The sequence below is a fragment of the Heloderma suspectum genome, chromosome 1, assembly GCF_057233095.1.
Source record: "Heloderma suspectum isolate Gila_16-S chromosome 1, 16-S_ref, whole genome shotgun sequence".
Taxonomy (NCBI): Eukaryota; Metazoa; Chordata; class Lepidosauria; order Squamata; family Helodermatidae; genus Heloderma; species Heloderma suspectum.
Genome location: NC_139458.1, coordinates 359,715,210 through 359,737,675, shown reverse-complemented (window position 1 = coordinate 359,737,675; position 22,466 = coordinate 359,715,210). Strand labels below are relative to the sequence as shown.

Below are 22,466 nucleotides of genomic sequence, written 5' to 3'. Positions count from 1 at the left end.
AAAAAGATGGAAGAAGGGGTGAGAATACACAGGAGGGTTACAAACTGAAGATGATTTCTTCTGCCCCCGTCCTCCAATAAAATTCCATTAATAGGCCAGGCTGATTGCACAATAAAAGCATTGTCTGGCAGTACCCATGGTGACATTATAGAGGCAACCTAAAGATATATTTCAAAAATGTTAGATTTTTATGTTACTTCGTCCGTCATGGTGGATCACAGGAAGAACACCGGAAACATAGGAAGATAGGAAGTTACCTTATACTGAGTCAAACCATCAGTTATCTAGCCCAGTATTGTCAATACTGACAGGCAGCTGATCTCCAGGGTTTCAGGCAGGAATATTTTCAGCCTGCCTGGAGATGCCGGGCATAGAAGCTGGGGCCTTTTGCAGGCAAAGCAGGTGCTCTACCTCTGAGCTACAGCTCCTCTTTCTCCATGGAACAGATCGTCTATCAGAGGAGGAAACAGTAGGTGATGATCTTCACAGCCTCCCTCCTTTTGACTTGCCAGATTCCCCCCCCCCGCCAAGAATACAAGCCAGACAGCTAAAAGAAAAGTGTCTCCTTGACAGCCTTACTAAGGTTCCTACAACTCTCAAAGCACCTGTGTGGAATTTATGTCATGAAATAAAGGTCAATAGCAGCCAGCAAATGGGAGCCTAGGTGAAAGGCAGCTGTGAGCAAGCACTATTGGTTGTTCAATCCCCACTGCACTATAATGAAGGGAAAGGGGGTGAGACGTGCTCAGCATTCTCAGACTAGCCTTGGATGATACAGGGTGCTAACAAGTGAAGAGGAAAGTGACTCGGGCTTTTGTTCTATTTCCACATCTTCTGTTGCTTCCAACCGGCTTGCATGGGAAAGGTGTGCAAGCTACTTCTGCACCCTGAGGTTGTGAAGATCCCCACAAATGTTCCTTTTAGACATTACATTGAGTCCTGGTTTGCACATAACGTTAAGCCATGGTGTAGTCTGTTGAAATCCGCCTTCCCCACAAACAATCCATGGTTTGTTAACCAGCTACAAACCACAAAGAGAAGTCATAGTTTGTTGTTGGCTTATAAGATCTGACTTGCTTAAACCGTGGCTTGTCATGTTGTCTGAAACCAGGACTGTGGCTTAACCCTGGCTTTTTTGTGCTGCTGTCTGCCCTGAAACAGAGGCACCCAGCAAGAGTAGCCTGAAACCGAATCTGCTCTGAAGGCTGGCAAAATCGGCAGGGGAGAAACAAACCAGTAATAGAGAAATCAAGATGGGGTTTATTTGCTTGTCTGCAAGACAATTCATGGCTAAAGCAACACATCGTGGCTAATATAAACTATAGTTGAGCATTACATGCAGACAGCCTGTTCATTCTCAGCTCTTGCTTTACTGTCTCAGGCACCTCCTATATTATGTTTAGGCATGCTGAGTAGCAAGCGTCTCTCTTGATACCCTTCCCAGCTAGGTTTTCTTCAAGGACATTAACTTTCTGGAACCAGGTTCCATGTTTCAAAGACATATGGCAAAGGAGCCTTGGAAAGCTAGATTAAATATAAATACCAGTATTTATTACTATTTAATAGCAATATGTACTATTAAATATAATACTATTCAAAGAAGCATGGCTATTCAGATAATCCACATTACTTTCTGTAGTTCAAACGACATTTGATGGGGCGTCCTCCGACCTGTGGGAGTTGCACTTCTGTTATAAAGGGTTTTAGATGGGCTCTTCGCTCTTTGTTCTACTGTTGTGGATTTCAGTGACTCAGACCTCTGCAGTGCACTTCTTGTTGCCTAGAAGACATTGAAAAGCTTTTGCATGAAGTTGGCTTTTGCTGTCTTCTTAGGAGAATGGAACCAAGAAGTAAATGCTTCAGTACGGGAAATCTATATTTTTCAGTATATTACATAATCAGCATCATCAGCATCTCGTCATCACCAGCATCAGCAACATCTGATTGATGCTTTCAAGCATTCAAAGCCTTTCATTATCTAGTTGTAATATTTACAAAAACCCTGTAAGACTGACAACTAGATAATGAAGCACTTAAAGAGCCAATTTGTACATCACGGTGGCAACTGTTTAATTCAGGAATTGTGGGGACAAGCATTTCTGCTTTTAATTAACAATTAATTGTTTCATGATGTGCAAACCCAGATACTCGAGTTATTTATGGATTAAACTACCCAGAGGTAACCCAGCAATTGCCCATAGTTAAGAAACAACAGGAAAGCAGAAACGAGAGTGCAACATGCTTGCTCTGCTCATTCCCACAATTCCTGGGTTAAACAACCCAGGAATTGCCACCATAATGTGCAAAGTGGGTCACAACATAAGGCAAGTAATTTTATTATCCCCCATATTGCAGATTGGGGGTACGAAGCTGAGAGAGAGAGAGTGGCTTGCCTAAGGCCACCTAGTGAATTCATAGCAGAAGCAAGATTCAAACTGGGGACTTCCTGATTCGTAGCTCAGTCTCTTAGCCACTGCACAACACCAGCTTTCATTCCACATTGGGATTTGATTTTTGGGCTCCTGGTCCATCCACTATAACACACCAGCTCTACACTAATTACAAATATGCTGGAATTTCTTTTAAATTTCTTGCACATCAAGACTGCATGTCCTACCTGTGTATTCCTATCACTAGGGGGCAATTCATCCAGTGGTGTTCTTTCTACATGCACATTGCCGGGACTCTTATGGCTATCTTGCGATGGTCTCTCTTCCAGGGTTTCTTGGGATGATGTCCCTCTCAAAATAGCTGCCAAGACCTGATGAAAAAATTATGATGTATTAATAATTAAGAATGTGTCATATGTGTGCAACACAGCCAGCAGCTATTCTCTGTACATCCATATTTTTAAAAAGCAAACAAATTTAAGGCTGATGAACAGCCTTAAATGATGATGCAGCAGCCATGTTCTTGGGGCAAACTTTCATGAGACTGCTTGTCTTTGCAGGTTACTGTACAAATAATGTGCTAGTGAGTATAGGCTCCAGCCTGTGCCTTGCAAGTAGATGTGCTAGTGAGGGGGGAGGCAAGGGAGAGACAGGGGGCCAGGCATTCCCCATCCATTTGGGGAAATTTCTGAAGCTTGCTCTAGGAAGCAACATGCTGGAACTGTAATCTCTCCCCATCAGTGGAATAATTTGGCAAGGAAGGTGACTCCATCAAAGGAGCTGAATCATCTAGATATGGGAAGAGGAGCCAAGAGGCCAAATACAAACAACAGGCCTGCTGATAGTACCGGTGTTTCTGTTTTTCCGATAACCAAATCCATAGCTCCATCTTTTCGTTCTGCTTCCATCTTCTGATGCTCAGAGACTCGGAGCTCCTCTTGAAGCTCCAGGTTGTGTTTGGTCAGTGCTTCAACCTGACTTCTTAGCTCGCCATGGGCAACATGCCAGAGGGTCTCATTTCTCCTAAATTCCTCCTGTAGCCCTGCTATTTGCCGCTTTAACATCTGTCATTAGGAGGACATGTTTTTCAAAGGAAAAAAATAGATTAAAGATATTTTGCCATTTCTGTATAGACCAGATCTGAGAAACATCAGGCCCTCTCCAGGTAGATCTTTATGGAGGTTACTTGGCCACTCCTCCTTACCATTTCCACCTATCCATTGTACATGTACACACACCAAGATGCCAATACAGTATGGATCACAGTATAAAACATACACTATGGGCATATACACAAGTTAACTTGACAACCAGATTAACTGGTCTGGAATAATCACCTACAAATTCTGTGCTTTGCTCCCCAATCCCAATCATAAATATCTCATCATCATTAGCACCACTGCTTTCCACTGAACTTTATCAGCCCTAATATATGGCCCTTGCTTGGCTGCTAGGTAGGGATGGGCTGAAACAGCTGCCCCCAATTTGCCGCCCCCAATTCGCCAGCCCCATGCACAGGTGGCAAATTGGGGACAGCCATTTCAGTTCCATTTTTTGGGTCACAATTCATCCCTCAAAAGTTTTGGGGGAAGGAGGAGGCTCATCATTGCACCAGGAGGGGAGGGTTACCTTTTCTTTTCCTTTCTTGTTTCTTTTAAAACAGATTTTAAACTTGAGTGTCTCTGGGAAGGAGAGGACCTAAGCAGTGTTGCAGCATGAAATGCTACTTACTTGTATTTCCTCTGATTCTCCCTCCTCCTTAACTATTATTGGGTGCTTCTCAAATTCTCCCTTTTCTTTCTGCAGTTTCAGAGCTTCCTTGCTTTTGCACTCTTCCAGGAGATGCAACTTCTGAGGCCCGCTGGCCTCATACTGTTTTATTTGTCTTCTGTGGGAAAATAAACCAGGTGGTGATAAAAGAATAGGAATGCCACTTGTGCAGGAAGTCAAGGGTTCTGCGGACAGCTTCCCATCCCCACAAAATGCAGCTGTGGGAGCCAGGGGTTCTGAATCTGATCAAAGCAGCAGTAGGGGCACAGGGAGTGTTTTATCCTTTTCCCTTGTACCATATTTCTGATCGTAACTAGGAATGTGAAAATCCGTAAAACTGGAGATCATTGAAGTTTTCCCATTTCTACCTCAAAGCTCTTCCTAACTTGTGTCCATACTTTATTTTTATTTTATTAATTAATTACATTTCTAATCTGCCCAAGAACCAATGTTCTCCACCTAATAACCAACCAGCCGTATCAGGTTGCGAGCACTGTTCTTTCATTTGCGCAAAAATTTGTGCATCTTTCGGTGCACATTTCCCCAAATATATGCGTTGAGTGCTTATTTGAAAAGTACACACATTTCACTTATTTAAAGAGACCATTGGCAGACTAATCATGCAAGTACCAGCATCTCATTTAGTTTGGTCCTGATTTGCAGCTCAGGTTCTGGAAGGACCCTAGCATACAAGAAAATGAACATAAAAAGCTGCCTTATACTGAGTTAGGCCTAGGGATGGCGGAGAATTTCTCCACGAATCTCGGGGAGGCCGAATGCCAACGCATTCGGCCCCCCAAAATTGGTGGTGAAATTCTCCGCCACCCCCCCGCTCCCCCCCCAGGATGGGACTTACCTCCCTCGAATGTCGGCGGGTCCCGGTGGCGGTTCGGCGGCGGTTCGGCGGGGGTGGCGGCCGGTCTTCTGACCAGCTGCTGCCGCTGCCATTACTAAACAAAGTAAAAAAAAAACTACACACGCGATAGGCTACGTAACGATTTACATAGCCTATCACGGCTAGATTTCCAGTCAGCCGTGATAGGCTACGTAAATCGTTACGTAGCCTATCACGGGTGTGTGTTTTTGTTTTTGTTTTTCACTTTTGTATTTCGCGGCCGGGGCGCTTCTCCCTGGCCTGAATTTTGGCCGGGCAAGGCGGGGCGCCCCCCCTGGCCTGAACTTCGGGGGAAGAACCGAAGCGCCTCCCCCCCACCGCAAAGCAAGCTGCGGGACCAGGTAAGTGCCTTTCGTACATCCCTAGTTAGGCCAGTGATCCAACTAGCCCAGTATTGTCTATTCCGATTGCTCTTCAGGGTCTCAGGCAGACAGGGGTCTTCACCAACATCTTCCTAAGACAGTTTTAACCGGAGATGCCAGGGATTGGACCTGTGACCTCCTGCATCATGCATGTGCTCTACCCTCCCATGACTAAATGTATGTGATTAAGACCCCAATATGTGCCATCTGGTTTAGATCTGTGGGATTGGTTTCAGCTTTTGTGGCCTGAGAATGGGAACGAGATGCTGGTAGTGACCTGGCTGACCACATGTCATCTGGAGCCCTGCCCATCTTGGCTGGCATGAGCAGTTGACCAGGTAGGTCCAGGGTCTGGTAAATGCTTCTTTGCATGAAGGAGTGATGCCTGACATTCTTTAAGAGGCAGTATTTCATCAGCTCTTGAAAAAGCCTACCCTGGACCCGGTGGTATATAATAACAACTAATATGATAATAAACTACAGCCCAAGGAAGCAGACACAGAATCATAGCATCGTAGGGTTGGAAGGGGCCTATAAGACCATCGAGTCCAACCCCCTGCTCATTGCAGGAATCCAAGTCAAAGCATCCCTGACAGATGGCTGTCCAGCCATGTCTTGAATGCCTCTAGTGTGGGAGAGCCCACTACCTTCCTAGGTAATTGGTTTTTCTTGATGTTCAGCCAGAATCTGGCTTCCTGTTACTTGAGCCCATTATGCCGTGTCCTGCACTCTGGGATAATTGAGAAGAGATCCTGACCTTCCTCTCTGTGACAACCTTTCAAGTACTTGAAGAAAGCTATCATATCTCCCCTCAGTCTTCTTTTCTCAAGACTAAACATACCCAGTTCTTTCAGTCTCTCCTCACAGGGCTTTGTTTCCAGTCCCCTGATCATCTTTGTTAATATGGATCCACACAGCTGGCCTGCATTTTTGGACTCTCCTCTGGGGCAGGGAATGACAGGACTGTCATGATGGGCACCTGCACTTCAAAATTTAACCTACCACTGAGTGCAACTCACAGCAGAAACAGCCAGACGAGACAAAAATCCAAAGATCCAAAGGTTACATGTTGAGGAAACAAGGAAGGTCCCCTAGAGGCATTTAGCCCTCAGTGTACTGTGGGGCTGACCTCCAAACAATAGGATTGCAGCGATGCTGGAAGGCAGAACTGCATTATGCCTAGTTAAGGTCATCCCCTGCCCCCCGCCCTCACCCCCAATTATTTTATCAGGTAAAAAGTATCCTTGCCATCTTTCAAAATTATCTTCCCCTCCTTTAAGAACAAGAAAAAAGAGTAGGGCTAATGACAGTTGTGGGATTTCAAGCACTAGTTCCTCTAAGAAATCTATTTGGGAGTGGGGTAGGGTGGGGCCAAGAGAAGGAAGCCAATGGCCAACTACATTGATGTTTGCACAATGGAGAGCCAGTGTGGTGTAGTGGCTAATGTGTTGGACTGGTTGCTGGGAGATCCGGGTTCCAGTCCGCACTCGGCCATGGAAGCTCACTGGGTGACTTTGGGCCAGTCACAGACTCTCAGCCCAACCTACCTCACAGGGTTGTTGTTGTGAGGATAAAATGGAGAAGAGGCGGATTATGTACGCCGCCTTGGGTTCCTTGGAGGAAAAAAGGTGGGATATAAATGCAATACATAAGTGCAATACATAAATAAATAAAAACTCAAAGGACTGAGCATGGTGCTGAAAGCAGCTCAAGGTGGGACCTTGATGCCGCAGGGACATGGCCGCTAAGGCGGAAGGAAGAGAGAAGTCACCCATGGCAGGAACAAGTTCTGGACACTGGTCTCTCACCCCAGGCACCTGCCCTCTTGGCAGTGATCCCAAGTAAGGTCTTTGGCGTGGGCCTAGGTAGAGAAGGGACCCTGTGTTCAGTAGGGCTTGCTTCCAGGTAAGCATGCCAAGAATTGCAGCCTTAAGAACATAAGAGTCTTGCTGGATCAGACCAAGGGTCCATCTAGTCCAGCATTCTGTTCACACAGTGGCCAACCAGCTGTTGACAGAAAACCGGCAAGCGGGACATGAGTGTAACAGCACCCTCCTGTCCATGTTCCCCAGCAACTGGTGTACATAGGCTTACTGCCTGTGATACTGGGGGCAGCATAGAGGCATCAGGACTAGTAGCCATTGACAGCCTTTCCTTCCAGGAATTTGTCCAACCCCCTTTTAAAGCCATCCAAATTGCTGGCCATCACTCCGTTTTGTGGTAGCGCATACCATAGTTTGACTATGCACTATGTGAAGAAGTGCTTCCTTTTATCTGTCCTGAATCTCCCACCAATCAGCTTCATGGGATGACCCCGGGTTCTAGTATTTTGAGAAGAGGAGAAAAATGTCTCCCCATCCACATTCTCCACACCATGCATTGTGTACACCTCTATCGTGTCTCCCCTCACTCCAAACTAAACAATCTCAGCTGTTGTAACCCTCTCTCATACGGGAGATGCTCCAGTCCCTTGATCATTTTAGTTGCCTTTTCCTGCACTTTTTCCAGCTCTACAATATCTTTCTTTAGGTGTGGTGACTAGAACTCTACACAGTATTCTAAGTGTAGTTGCATCATAGATTTATATAAGGGCAGAATGATACTGCCCCTTCATGGATCACTGCCTTGTTGTGGCGAAGGGGCTTGCGTAACTCAGTGAAGCCATAAGCTATGCCATGCAGGGCCACCCAAGACGGACAGGTCATGGCAGAGAGTTCTGACAAAATGTGGTCCACTAGAGAAGGAAATGGCAACCCACTCCAGTATCCTTGCCAAGAAAACCCCATGGAACATATCACAAGGCTAAAAGATATGATGCCGGAAGATGAGCCCCTCAGGTCGGAAGGTGTCCAGTATACTACTGGGGAAGAGCAGAGGGTATTTCCAAGTAGCGCCAGAAAGAGTGAAGCGGCTGGGCCAAAGCCGAAAGGACCCTCAGCTGTGGATGTGTCTGGTGGTGAAAAGAAAATCCGATGCTGTAAAGAACAATATTGTTTAGGAACCTGGAATGTCAGATCAATGAATCAAGGTAAGCTAGAGGTGGTCAAACATGAGATGGCAAGATTGAACATCGACATCTTGGGAATCAGGAAACTAAAATGGACAGGCATGGGCGAATTTAATTCAGGTAACCATCATATCTACTACTGTGGGCAAGAATCCCTTAGAAGAAATGGAGTAGCACTCATAGTCAACAAAAGGGTGGGAAAAGCAGTTCTGGGGTACAATCTTAAAAACGATAGAATGATCTCAGTACGAATCCAAGGCAAACCATTCAACATCACAGTAATTCAAGTCTATGTCCCAACCACTGATGCCGAAGAAGCTGAGGTTGATCGGTTCTATGAAGACCTACAACACCTTCTAGAACTAACACCAAAAAAAGATGTCCTCTTCATCATAGGGGATTGGAATGCTAAAGTAGGAAGTCAAGAAATCTCCGGGATAACAGGCAGGCATGGCCTTGGTGCACAAAATGAAGCAGGACAAAGGCTAATAGAGTTTTGCCAGGAGAACACGCTGATCATAGCAAACACTCTTTTCCAACAGCACAAGAGGCGACTCTACACATGGACATCACCAGATGGTCAATATCGAAATCAGATTGATTATGTCCTTTGCAGTCAAACATGGAGAAGCTCTATACAGTCAGTAAAAACAAGGCCTGGAGCTGACTGTGGCTCAGATCATGAGCTGCTTCTTGCAAAATTTCAGCTTAAATTGAAGAACATAGGGAAAACCACTAAACCATTCAGGAATGACCTAAATCATATCCCTTATACAGTGGAGGTGAGAAACAGATTTTCAGGGATTAGACCTGATAGACAGAGTGCCTGAGGAACTATGGACGGAGGTCCATAACATTGTTCAGGAGGCAGCAACTCAATCCATCCCAAAGAAAAAGAAATGCAAGAAAGCCAAGTGGCTGTCTGAGGAGGCTTTACAAGTAGCTGAAGAAAGAAGGGAAGCGAAAAGCAAGGGAGAAAGGGGAAGATATATCCAACGGAATGCAGAGTTCCAGAGAATAGCAAGGAGACACAAGAAGGCCTTCTTAAATGAACAATGCAAAGAAATCGAGGAAAACAACAGAATGGGAAAGACTAGAGATCTCTTCAAGAAAATGGGAGATCTCAAGGGAACGTTTTGTGCAAAGACGGGCATGATAAAGGACAAAGAAGGCAGGGACCTAACAGAAGCAGATGAGATTAAGAAGAGGTGGAAAGAATACACAGAAGAACTATACAGGAAAGATCTGAATGTCCCTGATAGTCATGATAGTGCGGCCACTGAACTTGAGCCGGACATCCTCGAGAGTGAAGTCAAGTGGGCCTTAGGAAGCATTACTAACAACAAAGCTAGTGGAGATGACAGCATTCCAGCTGAGCTATTTAAAATCCTAAAAGATGATGCTGTTAAAGTGCTGCATTCAATATGCCAACAAATTTGGAACACTCAACAATGGCCGCAAGACTGGAAAAGGTCAGTTTACATTCCAATTCCAAAGAAGGGCAACGCCAAAGAGTGTTCAAACTACCACACAATTGTGCTCATTTCACATGCCAGCAAGGTGATGCTCAAAATCCTACAAGCTAGGCTTCAGCAGTATGCAAACCGAGAACTACCGGAAGTACAAGCTGGGTTTCGAAGAGGCAGAGGAACTAGAGATCAAATCGCCAACATTCGCTGCATCATGGAGAAAGCAAGAGAATTCCAGAAAAACGTCTATTTTTGCTTCATTGACTATGCTAAAGCCTTGGATTGTGTGGATCACAACAAACTGTGGCAAATTCTTAAAGTGATGGGAGTACCAGACCACCTTACCTGTCTCCTGAGAAACCTGTACGAGGGTCAAGAAGCAACAGTAAGAACCAGACATGGAACAACCGAGTGGTTCAAAATTGGGAAAGGAGTACGACAAGGCTGCATATTGTCACCCTGCTTATTTAACTTATATGCAGAGTACATCATGAGAAACGCCGGGTTGGATGAATCACAGGTCGGAATTAAGATTGCCGGGTGAATTATCAACAACCTCCGATATGCAGACGATACCACCCTAATGGCAGAAAGTGAAGAGGATCTCAAGAGCCTCTTGTTGAGGGTGAAAGAGGAGAGTGCAAAAGCTGGTTTGAAACTCAACATTAAAAAAACGAAGATCATGGCATCTGGCCCCATCACTTCCTGGCATATAGAAGGGGAAGAAATGGAAGCAGTGACAGATTTTACTTTCTTGGGCTCCAAGATCACCGCAGACGGTGACTGTAGCCATGAAATTAAAAGACGCTTGCTCCTTGGGAGGAAAGCTATGGCAAACCTAGACAGCATAGTAAGAAGCAGAGACATCACCATGCCGACAAAGGTCCATCTAATCAAAGCTATGGTTTTCCCAGTAGTAATGTATGGCTGTGAGAGCTGGACTATAAGGAAGGCTGAGCGCCGAAGAATTGACACTTTCGAACTGTGGTGCTGGAGAAGACTCTTACGAGTCCCCTGGACTGCAAGGAGGTCAAATCAGTCAATCCTAAAGGAAATCAACCCTGACTGCTCATTGGAAGGACAGATACTGAAGCTGAAGCTCAAATATTTTGGCCACCTAATGCGAAGAGAAAACTCTCTGGAAAAGACCCTGATATTGGGGAAGACTGAAGGCAAAAGGAGAAGGGGACGGCAGAGGATGAGATGGCTAGATAGCATCACCGATGCAATGAATATGAACTTGAGCACACTCCGGGAGAGAGTGGAGGACAGGAAGGCCTGGCGTGCTATGGTCCATGGGGTCACGAAGAGTCGGACACGACTGAACAACTGAACAACAACAACAACAACAAGAATGATACTGGCAGTTTTATTCTCAATCCCTTTTCTAATTATGCCTGACATGGAGTTTGCCTTTATTTACACTGGCCACACACTGGGCTGACAATTACATCAAGCTGTCCACCACAACCCCCAGATCTCTTTCTTGGTCTAGGGATGTGCAAACCCACCTCCATCCAGGATCAGCGGGTGCCAACTGAAGCGCCACTCCCACTTGAGCCCCCCCGGACCTGCACTCGAGCCCCCACAAGCTCAGCAAGCCACCCGCAGTCACCCCGAGTCCCATCCATGATTGCCTGCCATTTTGCCAAGGTTGTTTTTTTTTAACAAAAAAGGGAGCTAATTAAAAATGTGCATATTTAAATATGCTCACATTCAGGCTGAGAAAGCTTGATTTATGCAGTATTAGAGGCATAATGTCTCTAATACTGTGTAGATCAAGCTTTCCCAGCCTGAATGTGTGCATATTTAAATATGCGGATTTTTAATTAGGTCCCTTTTCCCGTTAAAAAAACCTTGGCAAAATGAGGGATGCTCTCAGACAGTGTAGGGAGTGTCCGGGAAGGTGCGAGCGAGGCCAGTGGCTCAGTGGACATGGTCCAGGGTGCAGTCCAGGGGGAGCCAAATGGACTCCTATACCTAGTTGGGCATCCATGCCATCCCTAGTCACCACTAGCTCACATCACATCATGTTATACTCGAAGTTGGGATTTTTTGCTCCAATGTGCATCACTTTACACTTGATTACATAGAACCCCATTTGCCATTTAGATGCCCATTCTCCCAGTTTGGAGAGATCCTTTTGGAGCTCCTCACAACCCCTTTTTGTTTAAACCACTCTAAATAATTTGGTGTAATCCGCAAACTTGGCCACTTCACTGCTCACACAATTCTAGGTCAATTCCTGGTAGAAGACAGAGGGTGGCAGCAGCTCAGTTCCAGACACCCTTGGACAAAGCAGATTATCTAGACCCATTCCAATCTGTTTTCAGGCTGGGTTTGGGGACAGAATTAGACTTGGCTGCCCTGATGGATGAACATTACTGGGAGAGAGATGGGGGGAGTGCAATCCTGTTGGTTCTCCTTGTTCTCTCAGTTTTTAATGCCACTGATCATGGTATCCTCCTGGACTGGCTCTGCAAGTTGTGGGTGAGAGGCACTGTGTTGTAGTGTTTCCACTCCAACCTGCATGGCTAGCTTCAGAAAGTTGCCTTGGAAAACTGTATGTCACCCCCTGATGTTTATGCTGTCAGGTGCCACAGGGTACTATCTTGTCCATAATGGTGTTTGGGAACAGTCATTAGGAGATTTGGGCATGGTGTCATCAGTATGCTCATGACACCCAGCTCTATTTCTATGTGACATCTGAGCCACACATGACTGTGCAAGTCCTGCATCAATGCCTGGAAGCAGTGGGTGTTTACGCTTGGCTTGATGGGACACCAGCTGTAGACTGAATTATTTTAGTGCCTAGTCTTTGGGCTATGTCTCAAAATTTAAATTTTAATCTAGTCTTCATTATTTGTACCAGTGGGTTTTTTATTGCATACATACATTTTTATTACAGAGGCTTTTAAGCATTGCAGGCATAGTTTTAGAAAGCTAAATAGCAATGCTTCAAATAACAAATTATTTGAACAAATTATTGTTATTGTTGTTATTTATCCCCAATGCAAAAGGCTGCCTTGAGAAGGGTGGGATATACATCCCTACACTAAATAACAAACAAACAAACAATTTTCTTACCTGAGAAAATCCATTGCTTTCGCTTGTTCTTCTTTCATCTGAGCTAGCAGAGAGGTTTCTCTGTGATGCACTGGAACCTCCTGTTTGCAATCCTCCAACTTGCCCACATGCCTTTTTTGAACTTGCTCTACAAAGACATTCATGTTAATACATTGTGATTAGTTACTCATAGCCAGTGTGTACAAAAATTGGGTTCAAATCAAACATTGGAAGTATCAACAACTGCTTTCTACTATACCTATCAAAACGCATTATGGTGTGGAAGGAAGTTAAAACACTATCACACAATTCAAGCCACAAACCATACTGAGAAAAGTGTGTGCAAATGCATCTGCAGGGTACTAACTAATACTACACAACTGACTACACAGAGCTTTGAAAATGATAAATATTGTCTAGGGGAGAAACTACCAAGCAACCCCCTTTATGACTGAAGCATGGGTAAGAATTCATCTTGTCCAATATGAGGATAAAAGTGCAAGCAGCTGCCTGTGCCCTTGTTGCCTCAGTGACATAGTTTGGGCTGAATAAGAAACATCCCTGCAAAATACAGTTCCATTTTCTCAGAAGTGACCACTGCATATGTGTGCAGGTTATTAGATGCGCAGACTGCACAGCTCAGGCCAGTCTGACAATTGTAGCTGTGTGCCATATGGACAGGCAAGAGTCAACCTGAGCTGAAATCTCGAGCATGTGTCAATTGCAAGAGCCAGATGTTCTGAAGGGTGCTGGTGCACTTGAGGAGTCAAAACATTTGCCTAGAGACAAGTAGTAGACATCTTAAGCCTGGACACACACACTATCCCACCTCTCTCTTTCCTGCCATCCCCACACAGGCAAAGAATATGCTTGCTTTGTAGAAATATTGTTGGGTTATTATTAGGGTTGTACACCACTTTGGTCCAAAGCCCAAATAACAAGGCAAAGCAGGCTGATTCAGAGGTGCCTCGTCATGATCAGAAGCAGATCAGAATAGCAACGAGATGCCCCCGAAGCGAAGAGGCTCATCGACAAGGTGCCTCATCTACCTCACAGATTTGTAGCTCTTCTTATGCCTTCTGAGCAGCCCAGACAGGCTGTCTCCAAAATGTAACTTGTGAAAGATCACACAGAGGGAGAGGAGGAGGGGGAAGGGGGGAGGAAGCAGAGGCACCAAATGGATCAACTTCTGAAAGATCACACAGAAGGAGAGGAAGAGGAGGGAGGGGGAAGGGGAGAGGAGGCAGAGGCACCAAATGTATCAACTTGAGAGGGATCTGGCCAGTGGGAGGGGCAGAAGATAAGGAGGGAGGGGGGAAGGGGAGAGGAGAGGAGAGGATACGGAGGAGGAGGAGGAGGAGGGCGGGAACTTTGCTCTGAGTCAGCCTCCATTTGCTCATTGTGAGAGAGGTGGTATTACTGGAGAGGAGAGGGCTCTGTCTGAACATCATTTGGCTAGAGCAGTGGTCTCCAAAATGGGGTGCACACACCCCAGGAGGTGTGCAAGATGATCCATTGGGGTGCGCAAGCCGTTTAATAATTGAGCAGCCTCCCACTGCCCTGATGAGCTGACATTGTGTGCAATGATGGTGGTGGTGGCAGTGGCAGCAGGACAGGAGCCAAGAGGGAAGCTCCATGGCATCTCTCACTTGGCTCCAGTCCTATCTTGCCTCTGCTGTGGCCACTGAGAGCAACTGCCAGGCACGACAGAGGAAGCCACGGCACTGGAGAATCTGGCATTCTGCCAAAGGAGAGCAGGAAGGAAATTAACCCTTCCCACTCTCCTTTGGCAGAATTCAGCCAAGAAGAAAGCCTGTGCTATGAGAGCTATGTTAATCTCTCCCCACTCCACTCCACCCTTCTGTAATAGGTTTACCATTCATTCTTCTTGTTTGTTCATTTAAAAATCCAGAAAATTTCACTGTAGTTGTTTATCTCACACACACACACACACACACACACCTTTTCCATACTCTCTCAACCATTAGTTTGCTCTTACTTTGATTCTGTCTAGATTTTTTATAAATATATAGAGAAAGAGAGAGTACTTTCCTTTCCTTGTTCTTGGCTCCTCTCCTCTCCACCCCACCCCCACCCCCTTCTCGTTTCCTGTATTCCTTCCCTTCCCATTTTTGATCTCTTCCCCTCCCCCCCCCAAAAATAAAAAACTCTTTTCTCTTCTGTTAGGATTATAGTTAGTCCCCCACCCACTCCTTGCTTGTAGTTTAGTGTTTGCTTTTCTTTTGCTCGTGTCTGGGTGTGTGTGTGTGTGTGTGTGTGTGTGAGAGAGAGAGAGAGAGAGAGAGCGCTTGTGTTGTGTGAACAAGCAAACAGTGTGTGTCAAAACACTACACACAGTCCACATTTCCAAAAACAATGGGCAAAAGGACTGCACACATTAAAAGGACTGCTATTATTTAAATAATATAATATTACACTGTGTGTTGCAAAGCAAGCAAGCCCAATATGAGGCATCTTTGGGTTCTTAGCAGGGGCAGAGGTGGGTGAGGTGCTGCTGTGCCCTCCTGGCAGGGTTCCTGTGTTGCTTCCTGCCTCTGTCAGTCCAGCAGACAACTGTCACTGGTCTTTGTTCAAGTCAATGTGCCCACCTGGCCAGGTTGCTGTCTTTGCTTCCTGCCTACCAGCCAGTGTTTTCCCAGGCAATTCAGCCAAAGAGACCCTGAGGTCATTGACTGTGAATAGGAAAACAGTACTAGGGGAAATGAGTTATTTGCACTTCAAGGAAACCTACAGCAGAGTTTAGGGGTAGTGACCTCCTCACCGCTTCAACACCTAACTTGATTATCCCATTATGAACTTTGGTATGCATTTCTGAGAACAGCACATTTTACCTGTGCCTAGCACGAAAACTCCTGGGCCAAACTGTCTGAAATTTTGCAGCTGGGATGTCCAGGTTGCTGAGAGTTCCCCAAATTTCATGTATTTATCATGAAAACTGAAACATTATGGCTGTTTGTGTTTTCCCATACAAATCAATGAGGAAATGCCAAAAACAAGTGATTTAGATATCAAAATCTCACTTCAGATTCGAGGCGAAATGGATGGGGTCCGAATCAGTCCAAAGCAGCATCCGAAGCAAAGCGAGAGGTCCATGCACAGCCCTAGTCATTACTGTTTTCTAGTAGCAACATGCCAGAAGCCAATGGCTGTATGCTTATCTTGTTGGAGCTGGAAAGAAGATGCTCTCTGCTATTGTACTTGCCACCTGCCCCTAACAGTGTGCTTTTTTTTAATTCCCTGATTACACACAATTCATACAATAAACCACATACAGCCCAGACCTCTCCCAAATGACAACCCAGAAAGCAGCAGGTGATGAAGGCATATGGGCAGCAGAAGAAACCCCATTTTATTCCTGTAGTCATGATTGTGCTATGAATTACATGAGTTTAAAATATGAAGCTGCACATGCTCAGAGTATTTCTTTTTTTAAAAAAATCAGAGTTGGCAAATGATTTTTTAGTTGTTGCTTTTGGGTTCTGTTCTAACATATCAAGAATATAGAAGCAGTTACAAAGCATGGAATCCCAGTAGTGGGGGAAATGTTAGTTGTCTGCCTCACAATGATCGGGGGGGGGGGCGGTGGCATAAGACCAGGATCTAAAATTACCTAGCTGCATCATTGCATAAGATGTCCTAAGATGTGTCCTCAGAGGCAGACTGTGTAAACCATCTCAAGTGCCATTTTTCTTGGTAGAAAGGCAAGAGTACAAATCAAATAAATGACTAAATAAACACACAGCTGTCAGTCACAGCTGGCAGTGGAGACCAGTTTAAGGTCTGTGTCTGTCACAAAGTATGAATGTAATACGTGCTGATGATAAGAATTCATTGTATTTCATAGGAGTGCTATTCATAATAATCAGTGTATGCCAACAGTAAATGATTAGTAACAGAGAGATTAGCTATCTGGGCTATAAGCTAACTGCGAGTACTGGAAAGCATTCTTGGAAATGGGGCAATGAGAGTTACCACAAATGGGTTGGTTAACCACCTCCACCAAAGTGAGAAGGTGCTTGGTTGAGGAGGGATACTTTCATCAAAGAGCTTTTGAAGTCAATGGTAAACTTGGCTGCATTGAGAGGCAGCCCTACCAGGGTTAAATGGTAGAACTAGGAGTAGTGGTATGACCAGGTCTGAAACTTAGGATGAGGTCCTCAATACAGGGGTTATAAAAGGCAAGGGGTTAATCAGTTTGGGAGCGAGATCCTGAGAGAATGAGAAGCCTACCAAACATGATGACCTAAGCTCTGCCAAGACCAATTCTGGCCCGCTTGCATTGACTGCCTGTATGCTTCCAAGCCCAATTCAAGTTGCTGGTTTTAACCTATAAAGCCTTATATGGCTCGTGACCACAGTACCTGATGGAGCGCCTCTCCTGATATGAACCTACCTAGATGCCACGATCAACATCTGGGGCCTTCCTCCAAGTGCCTCCTCCAAGGGAGGCTCGGAAGGTGGCAAGAAGGGAGTGGGCCCTATGAGTGGTGGCTCCCCAACTCCTGAACCCCCACTGAGGCTGGTCTGACGCCAACACTGTCATCTTTTCAGCACCAGGTTAAGACTGCCCTCTGCACCCAGGCATTTAATGTGTCAGGAATGAATCTGAGCATATGGAGATGTTTAGCAGCTCGGATTCAGAATGGGAACACCCAGAACAGGGGGAGGCTCCCTCCCTAGTGAGCTCAGATGCGGCAAGGCTTTCTTCCCAAGACCTTGACTCACAGATGGCTCAGCCTGAATCCCCCCCTTTCCTCCTCCATGAGAACCCAGGTTTCGGGGGAGAAAGAGAGTGAGGGGCATGACTTGAGGATGCTAGGGTCCGTCACAGAGCGAAGCGGGAAAAGTTAGAGGCAGAGTTCAGATGCTCCACCAGGTTGGCTACGTGTGAAAGCCTACATAGGAGGGAGCCACCATAAGAGAGGGGCATCCCTGTGAAGCTAGTGTGGCCCAGAAGTTCTTGTTCAGACTGCTGGCAACTTCTCCAACTTTCACTTCAGCTCCTCTATTGATATTCATAATTGTGTGGAGCAGCTGTTTTCATTGTAGTCTGAGAGTTCCCTAGAATTTGCATTTTTAAGGAAGCTAGTCATTAACAAATAAAGTAGTGAGCCTGAAGCCTGGTATCCTGGAGTATGTTGATTGCGAAGGGGGAGGACGAAGGAACGTGACTTAATAGCATATGATGGGGCACTTATGTTGGCTGTCTTGAACAGGTCTTTTACTGAAATTGTGGACTGAAATTGTTTTTAGCTATTTAATTGTTTTAAATTTTGTATCTTAAAAAAATTAGACCACATTTTACTATAATGTTGTATTATAATGTTTATAATGTTGTAGTTTTTGTATTGTTGTGAACCGCCCAGACAGCATCAGCTATTGAGCGATACAGAAACAAATAAATAAATAAAATGGTTGCCAAATAAGCCACTATAACATCTTAATGACGACTGCTTTGTTGGTTGAGAAGAATAGAACTTTAATTTTACTATGAAATTTGCTAGCCACTATTTCTATTATGCTTCTAATCACCCTAACTGCATTACATATAGTAATGTGTTTTGTTTTATTATTCAAAAGTTTTGCTATTCTTTAATAATGTTTGAGCAATAAATATATATTTTGTGGTACCGCTTTGTGTTATTTAAGCTTGAAGGGTATTTCAGAGATCACAGCCTATATCAATTAATTCCTGAAGCCCAGAACACTCAGCTGGAACTCCTACATCTGTTGTTGAGTAGGATCTGTCCATACAGCTGCTGTCTTCTCTCTTGGTCAGGTGAATCACAGGCACTCTTGTTCAAAGAAGAGAAACAAGCTAGTTGGATGGAGCAAGAATAGGTCTCCCATCTCAAGGGGAGGCTACCCTGATATGTGTGAACCCCAGCTTAAAGCTGAGCCATCCCCATAAAAGGGAGGCTTCCCTGGCATGTGTGAAGCCCAGCAATAAGCTAAGCCACCCCATAAAAGGGGAGACTTGCCAGGCATGTGTGAAGCCCAGCAATAAGCTAAGCCACCCCATAAAAGGGGAGACTTGCCAGGCATGTGTGAAGCCCAGCAATAAGCTAAGCCACCCCATAAAAGAGCCAGTGTGGTGTTGTGGCTAGAATGTTGGACTGAGAGTTGGGAGATCTGGGTTCTAGTCCCCACTTGGCCATGGAAGCTCACTGGGTGACTTTGGGCCAGTCACAGACTCTCAGCCCAACCTACTTCTAGGGTTGTTGTTATGAGGATAAAGTGGCGAGGGGGAGGATTATGTATACCACCTTGGGTTCCTTAATGAGGAAAAAAGGTGGGATATAAATGTAAATATTATTGTTGTTGTTGTTAATAGGGGAGACTTGTCAGGCATGTGTGAATTCCAGCTCTAAGCTGAGCCAGCCCCATGAACAGATGTTTCCCTAGCATGTGTGAACAAAGCCATCCCCATAAATGGGAGACTTCCCTGTCATGCTGTATTCTCAGCAATAAGCTCAGCCATCCCCATGAAGGGGAAACTTCCCAGACATGTGTGAACCCCAGCTCTAAGCTAAGGCATCCCCATGAAAGGGACAGTTAATGGAAACTATGGTTTGCAAACCAACTTCAAATCATGGTTTTAGTGAGCCAGGTTGGATTCAGACATAGTAAGCTAAACTAACCATGGTTCATGTTCCATCTAAAGCAATGTGGCCTATTATTGAATCAGCCTTGGGACAACTAGCAGCCAGGGACATTTGTGTTTGTAGAATACAAGCTGAATTAACTGGTTATATAATAAAAATCAGTGTTAGCTTTTTAAAGCTATCTTACCTAACGTAGCTCTCTTACCTTCTAGATTTGCATTGCTCTTGAAAACAGGGAAGAGGCTAGCCACAAGATCACTTGTCAAGGACAGGGGCTGCAGACTGAATTCTCTGGTGTGATTGCTGGCAATACCCTTGTTCTGTCTTGCAGGTTCTTTTCCTCCTCTTGTTTGTGAGGAATGAATGGAGGATTTTCTAAGGGAAGAGAGAGTCTTTCCATATCTCAGGCTGCTGTCTTTGACACTAGATTCGCTGCTGCTGCTGCTGCTTGCAGTGAGGGAGGCTCCCTGTTGACCAGTTAGCTCCTGAACAACAAACCTCTTGGCAAGTGATTTTCCATGACTTTTCAAGGAGTAATCTTCAGCTCCACTGGGCTCATCAGCGGCATAGTCGGCATCAGAAAGATCCATGTTCTTGCCTGTGCTCACTGATCTATGGGTACTGGGCCTTATGGGGTACTGAGAGCAATGGGATTTAGGTTCACCTTCACTATCAGAAGATGTGCAGACTGAATCACTAGAGAGATTTCCTTTCCATCTGTTAGCTGCTGCTGCACTATTATGGTTTCTAATTTGCGAATTAGCAAATGTGGCTATCCGTTTTCTATCTGGTTTAGGGATAACTTTTACTATTTGATCATTGACTTTCTTAAACCCAGGGATAATTTCTACTTGGATCTCTGGGCTTTTATCCACAGCAACACAATATTCATTTTTACATTGCCCCATCCTATTCACATCTTGAATAACCTGACATCCACAGTTCTGAACTTCTTGACTGGTTAGGTTGCTTTCTAAATTCCGAAGCTCAAAGACATCTGGTGAAGTATCCATGGGCCTTCTTGCTACCTGTGATACTATGTCCTCCATAAGCCACAATGGAACTTTCGAATCTATGGATCTGTTGTCAACCCTACCAGAATATTCTTGAGAACCAGGACAAAAGGCTTCAGTTTTTTCACTCACTTTTGCCTTTATGTCACATATTTGTTCATAAGGTTGCTGTGAACATTTGGACCAGTTAATCTGAGATGGTACATCAGATTCATTTTCATTTACTGTCTCTTTACCACCAGATTCTTTTTTGTTTACCATCTCTTTGCCATCATGTCCACCAGTGTGATGGTAGCCTTTTTTTTCTTCCAACCTTTGTTCATGACTATTAAGCTGACAATTTATATCATCCTTGGGAATGACATAGTTTGTATTTTTATCATCCAGGAACGGCACCATAGGGCTACTAACTTGCCTTTTTAATTGCTTCCCCAATGGTTTTCCTATATTCCATTGAGCAGGCCATGAGAAATGATTTTGGCAATCAAAACTGACTCTTCTGAGAAGTTTGTTTGGCTCTTTCCCAATGTTCTCTCTATTTTTTTCAAGCCTTGCTGTGCCTTCCCCACGTTTCAGAAACGACTTCCTTGCAGTCACTTTAGTTCCATAGCCATTCTGAAAGTAATGTAGTGATATAATAATGTAGTGATATATAATACGACAATCATTTTAATTAACAATGAATACTATTATGAACATGCAACCTTAAAGAGCTTCTGTTGGAATTTCAAAACTTTCTAAAGAGAGAAATTCTGGCTCCAAAGTCAAGAGCTGGACTCCTTTGAATTTTATTGGGAATTTATTCTAGGTGACTTAGGGTGCAATCGTATACATGTTTGGACAGACAAAAGTCCTACCAGCATCTTCTGCTGGCTGGGGAATGCTGGGAGTTGTAAGCCTTCTTTCTGTCTAAACATGCATAGGGTTACACCCTTAATCTTATTTCTACATATCGTAATTCAAAGCCCTGTGAATGTAAGGACTTCCCATTTTCTATGATGAAGAAAAATGCCTCGTGTGTATATCAGAATTCCTCATTGCAGAATGCCAAGCATGTTCCTACTCACAGAAGAGAGCAAGGAATCCCAGTACAAAACTTTGATCATACCCAATGTGTTTCAAAGTTATGCAGGACCCTGCATGGGATTGCAGCCATTACACAGACACTTATGAATCACCAAAAAAGAGGAAATCTATCACCAAAAAAGATGACACTGTTTTGCATAAAATTTTCACATGCTAATTTATATGTACAGATGCAAATTTGAAATAATTATTAGAACTTGAATAGAAATACAGTACATCTCACCATAGAGTGGAAGACTGCAACCAAGTGACTTGTGTGCTGGCCTGTTCAGTCTGTTGTCCAGTGCCAACTGTTGATGGGCAACAGTTTGTATTTGTATATCTTGAAACCAGGACAGAACTTTGAACAGAGGATGCTTTCAAACAAAGGGCAGTTCTCTGGCTGCCCTTCAAACACAGGGCTTCCTCTGTAGAAGAGGACACGTGGCCACCTTACACAGAAGTCTTACTGAAATCAAGATCACATTATGATCCACAAACTAGTAAAGCTAGATTTAAGACTTAGTGGAGGGGAGATAATTTAGGTGCAGTGGGGGCTGCATGCCTCATATAATCTACAGGCTGTTTTATCTTTCATTGTTAATGCATTTGCTGTTCTTCTGGCTTGCGGTGCTGAGGAATGAAGAAGGAATCAAACACAATGTGGATTTCTCCTAACTTTCAGAGTCCAGTGGCAGTTCCATAACTGCATCAATTTCACCCTCAATAGGTAGATGGACAAGAATCATTGCTGTCACTGTCATAGTTTTTCACAAACTATGGCAACAGTAGAAGCTGAAAAC

General features: G+C 44.6%; 1 protein-coding gene across 1 annotated transcript in view; it reads right to left on the bottom strand.

Moving 5' to 3' along the window:
* Nucleotides 1–22,466, bottom strand: part of LOC146359743 (uncharacterized) — a 57,591-nt gene that overhangs the window by 23,535 nt on the left and 11,590 nt on the right. The window contains exons 8-13 of the mRNA XM_084832053.1: nt 19,791–21,213; nt 12,981–13,107; nt 4,122–4,278; nt 3,239–3,454; nt 2,618–2,761; nt 1,631–1,780 (exon numbers count right to left, since the gene is read on the bottom strand). Coding sequence (XP_084688179.1) covers nt 1,631–1,780; nt 2,618–2,761; nt 3,239–3,454; nt 4,122–4,278; nt 12,981–13,107; nt 19,791–21,213 — 2,217 coding nt within the window. The remainder of the gene's footprint in view (nt 1–1,630; nt 1,781–2,617; nt 2,762–3,238; nt 3,455–4,121; nt 4,279–12,980; nt 13,108–19,790; nt 21,214–22,466) is intronic.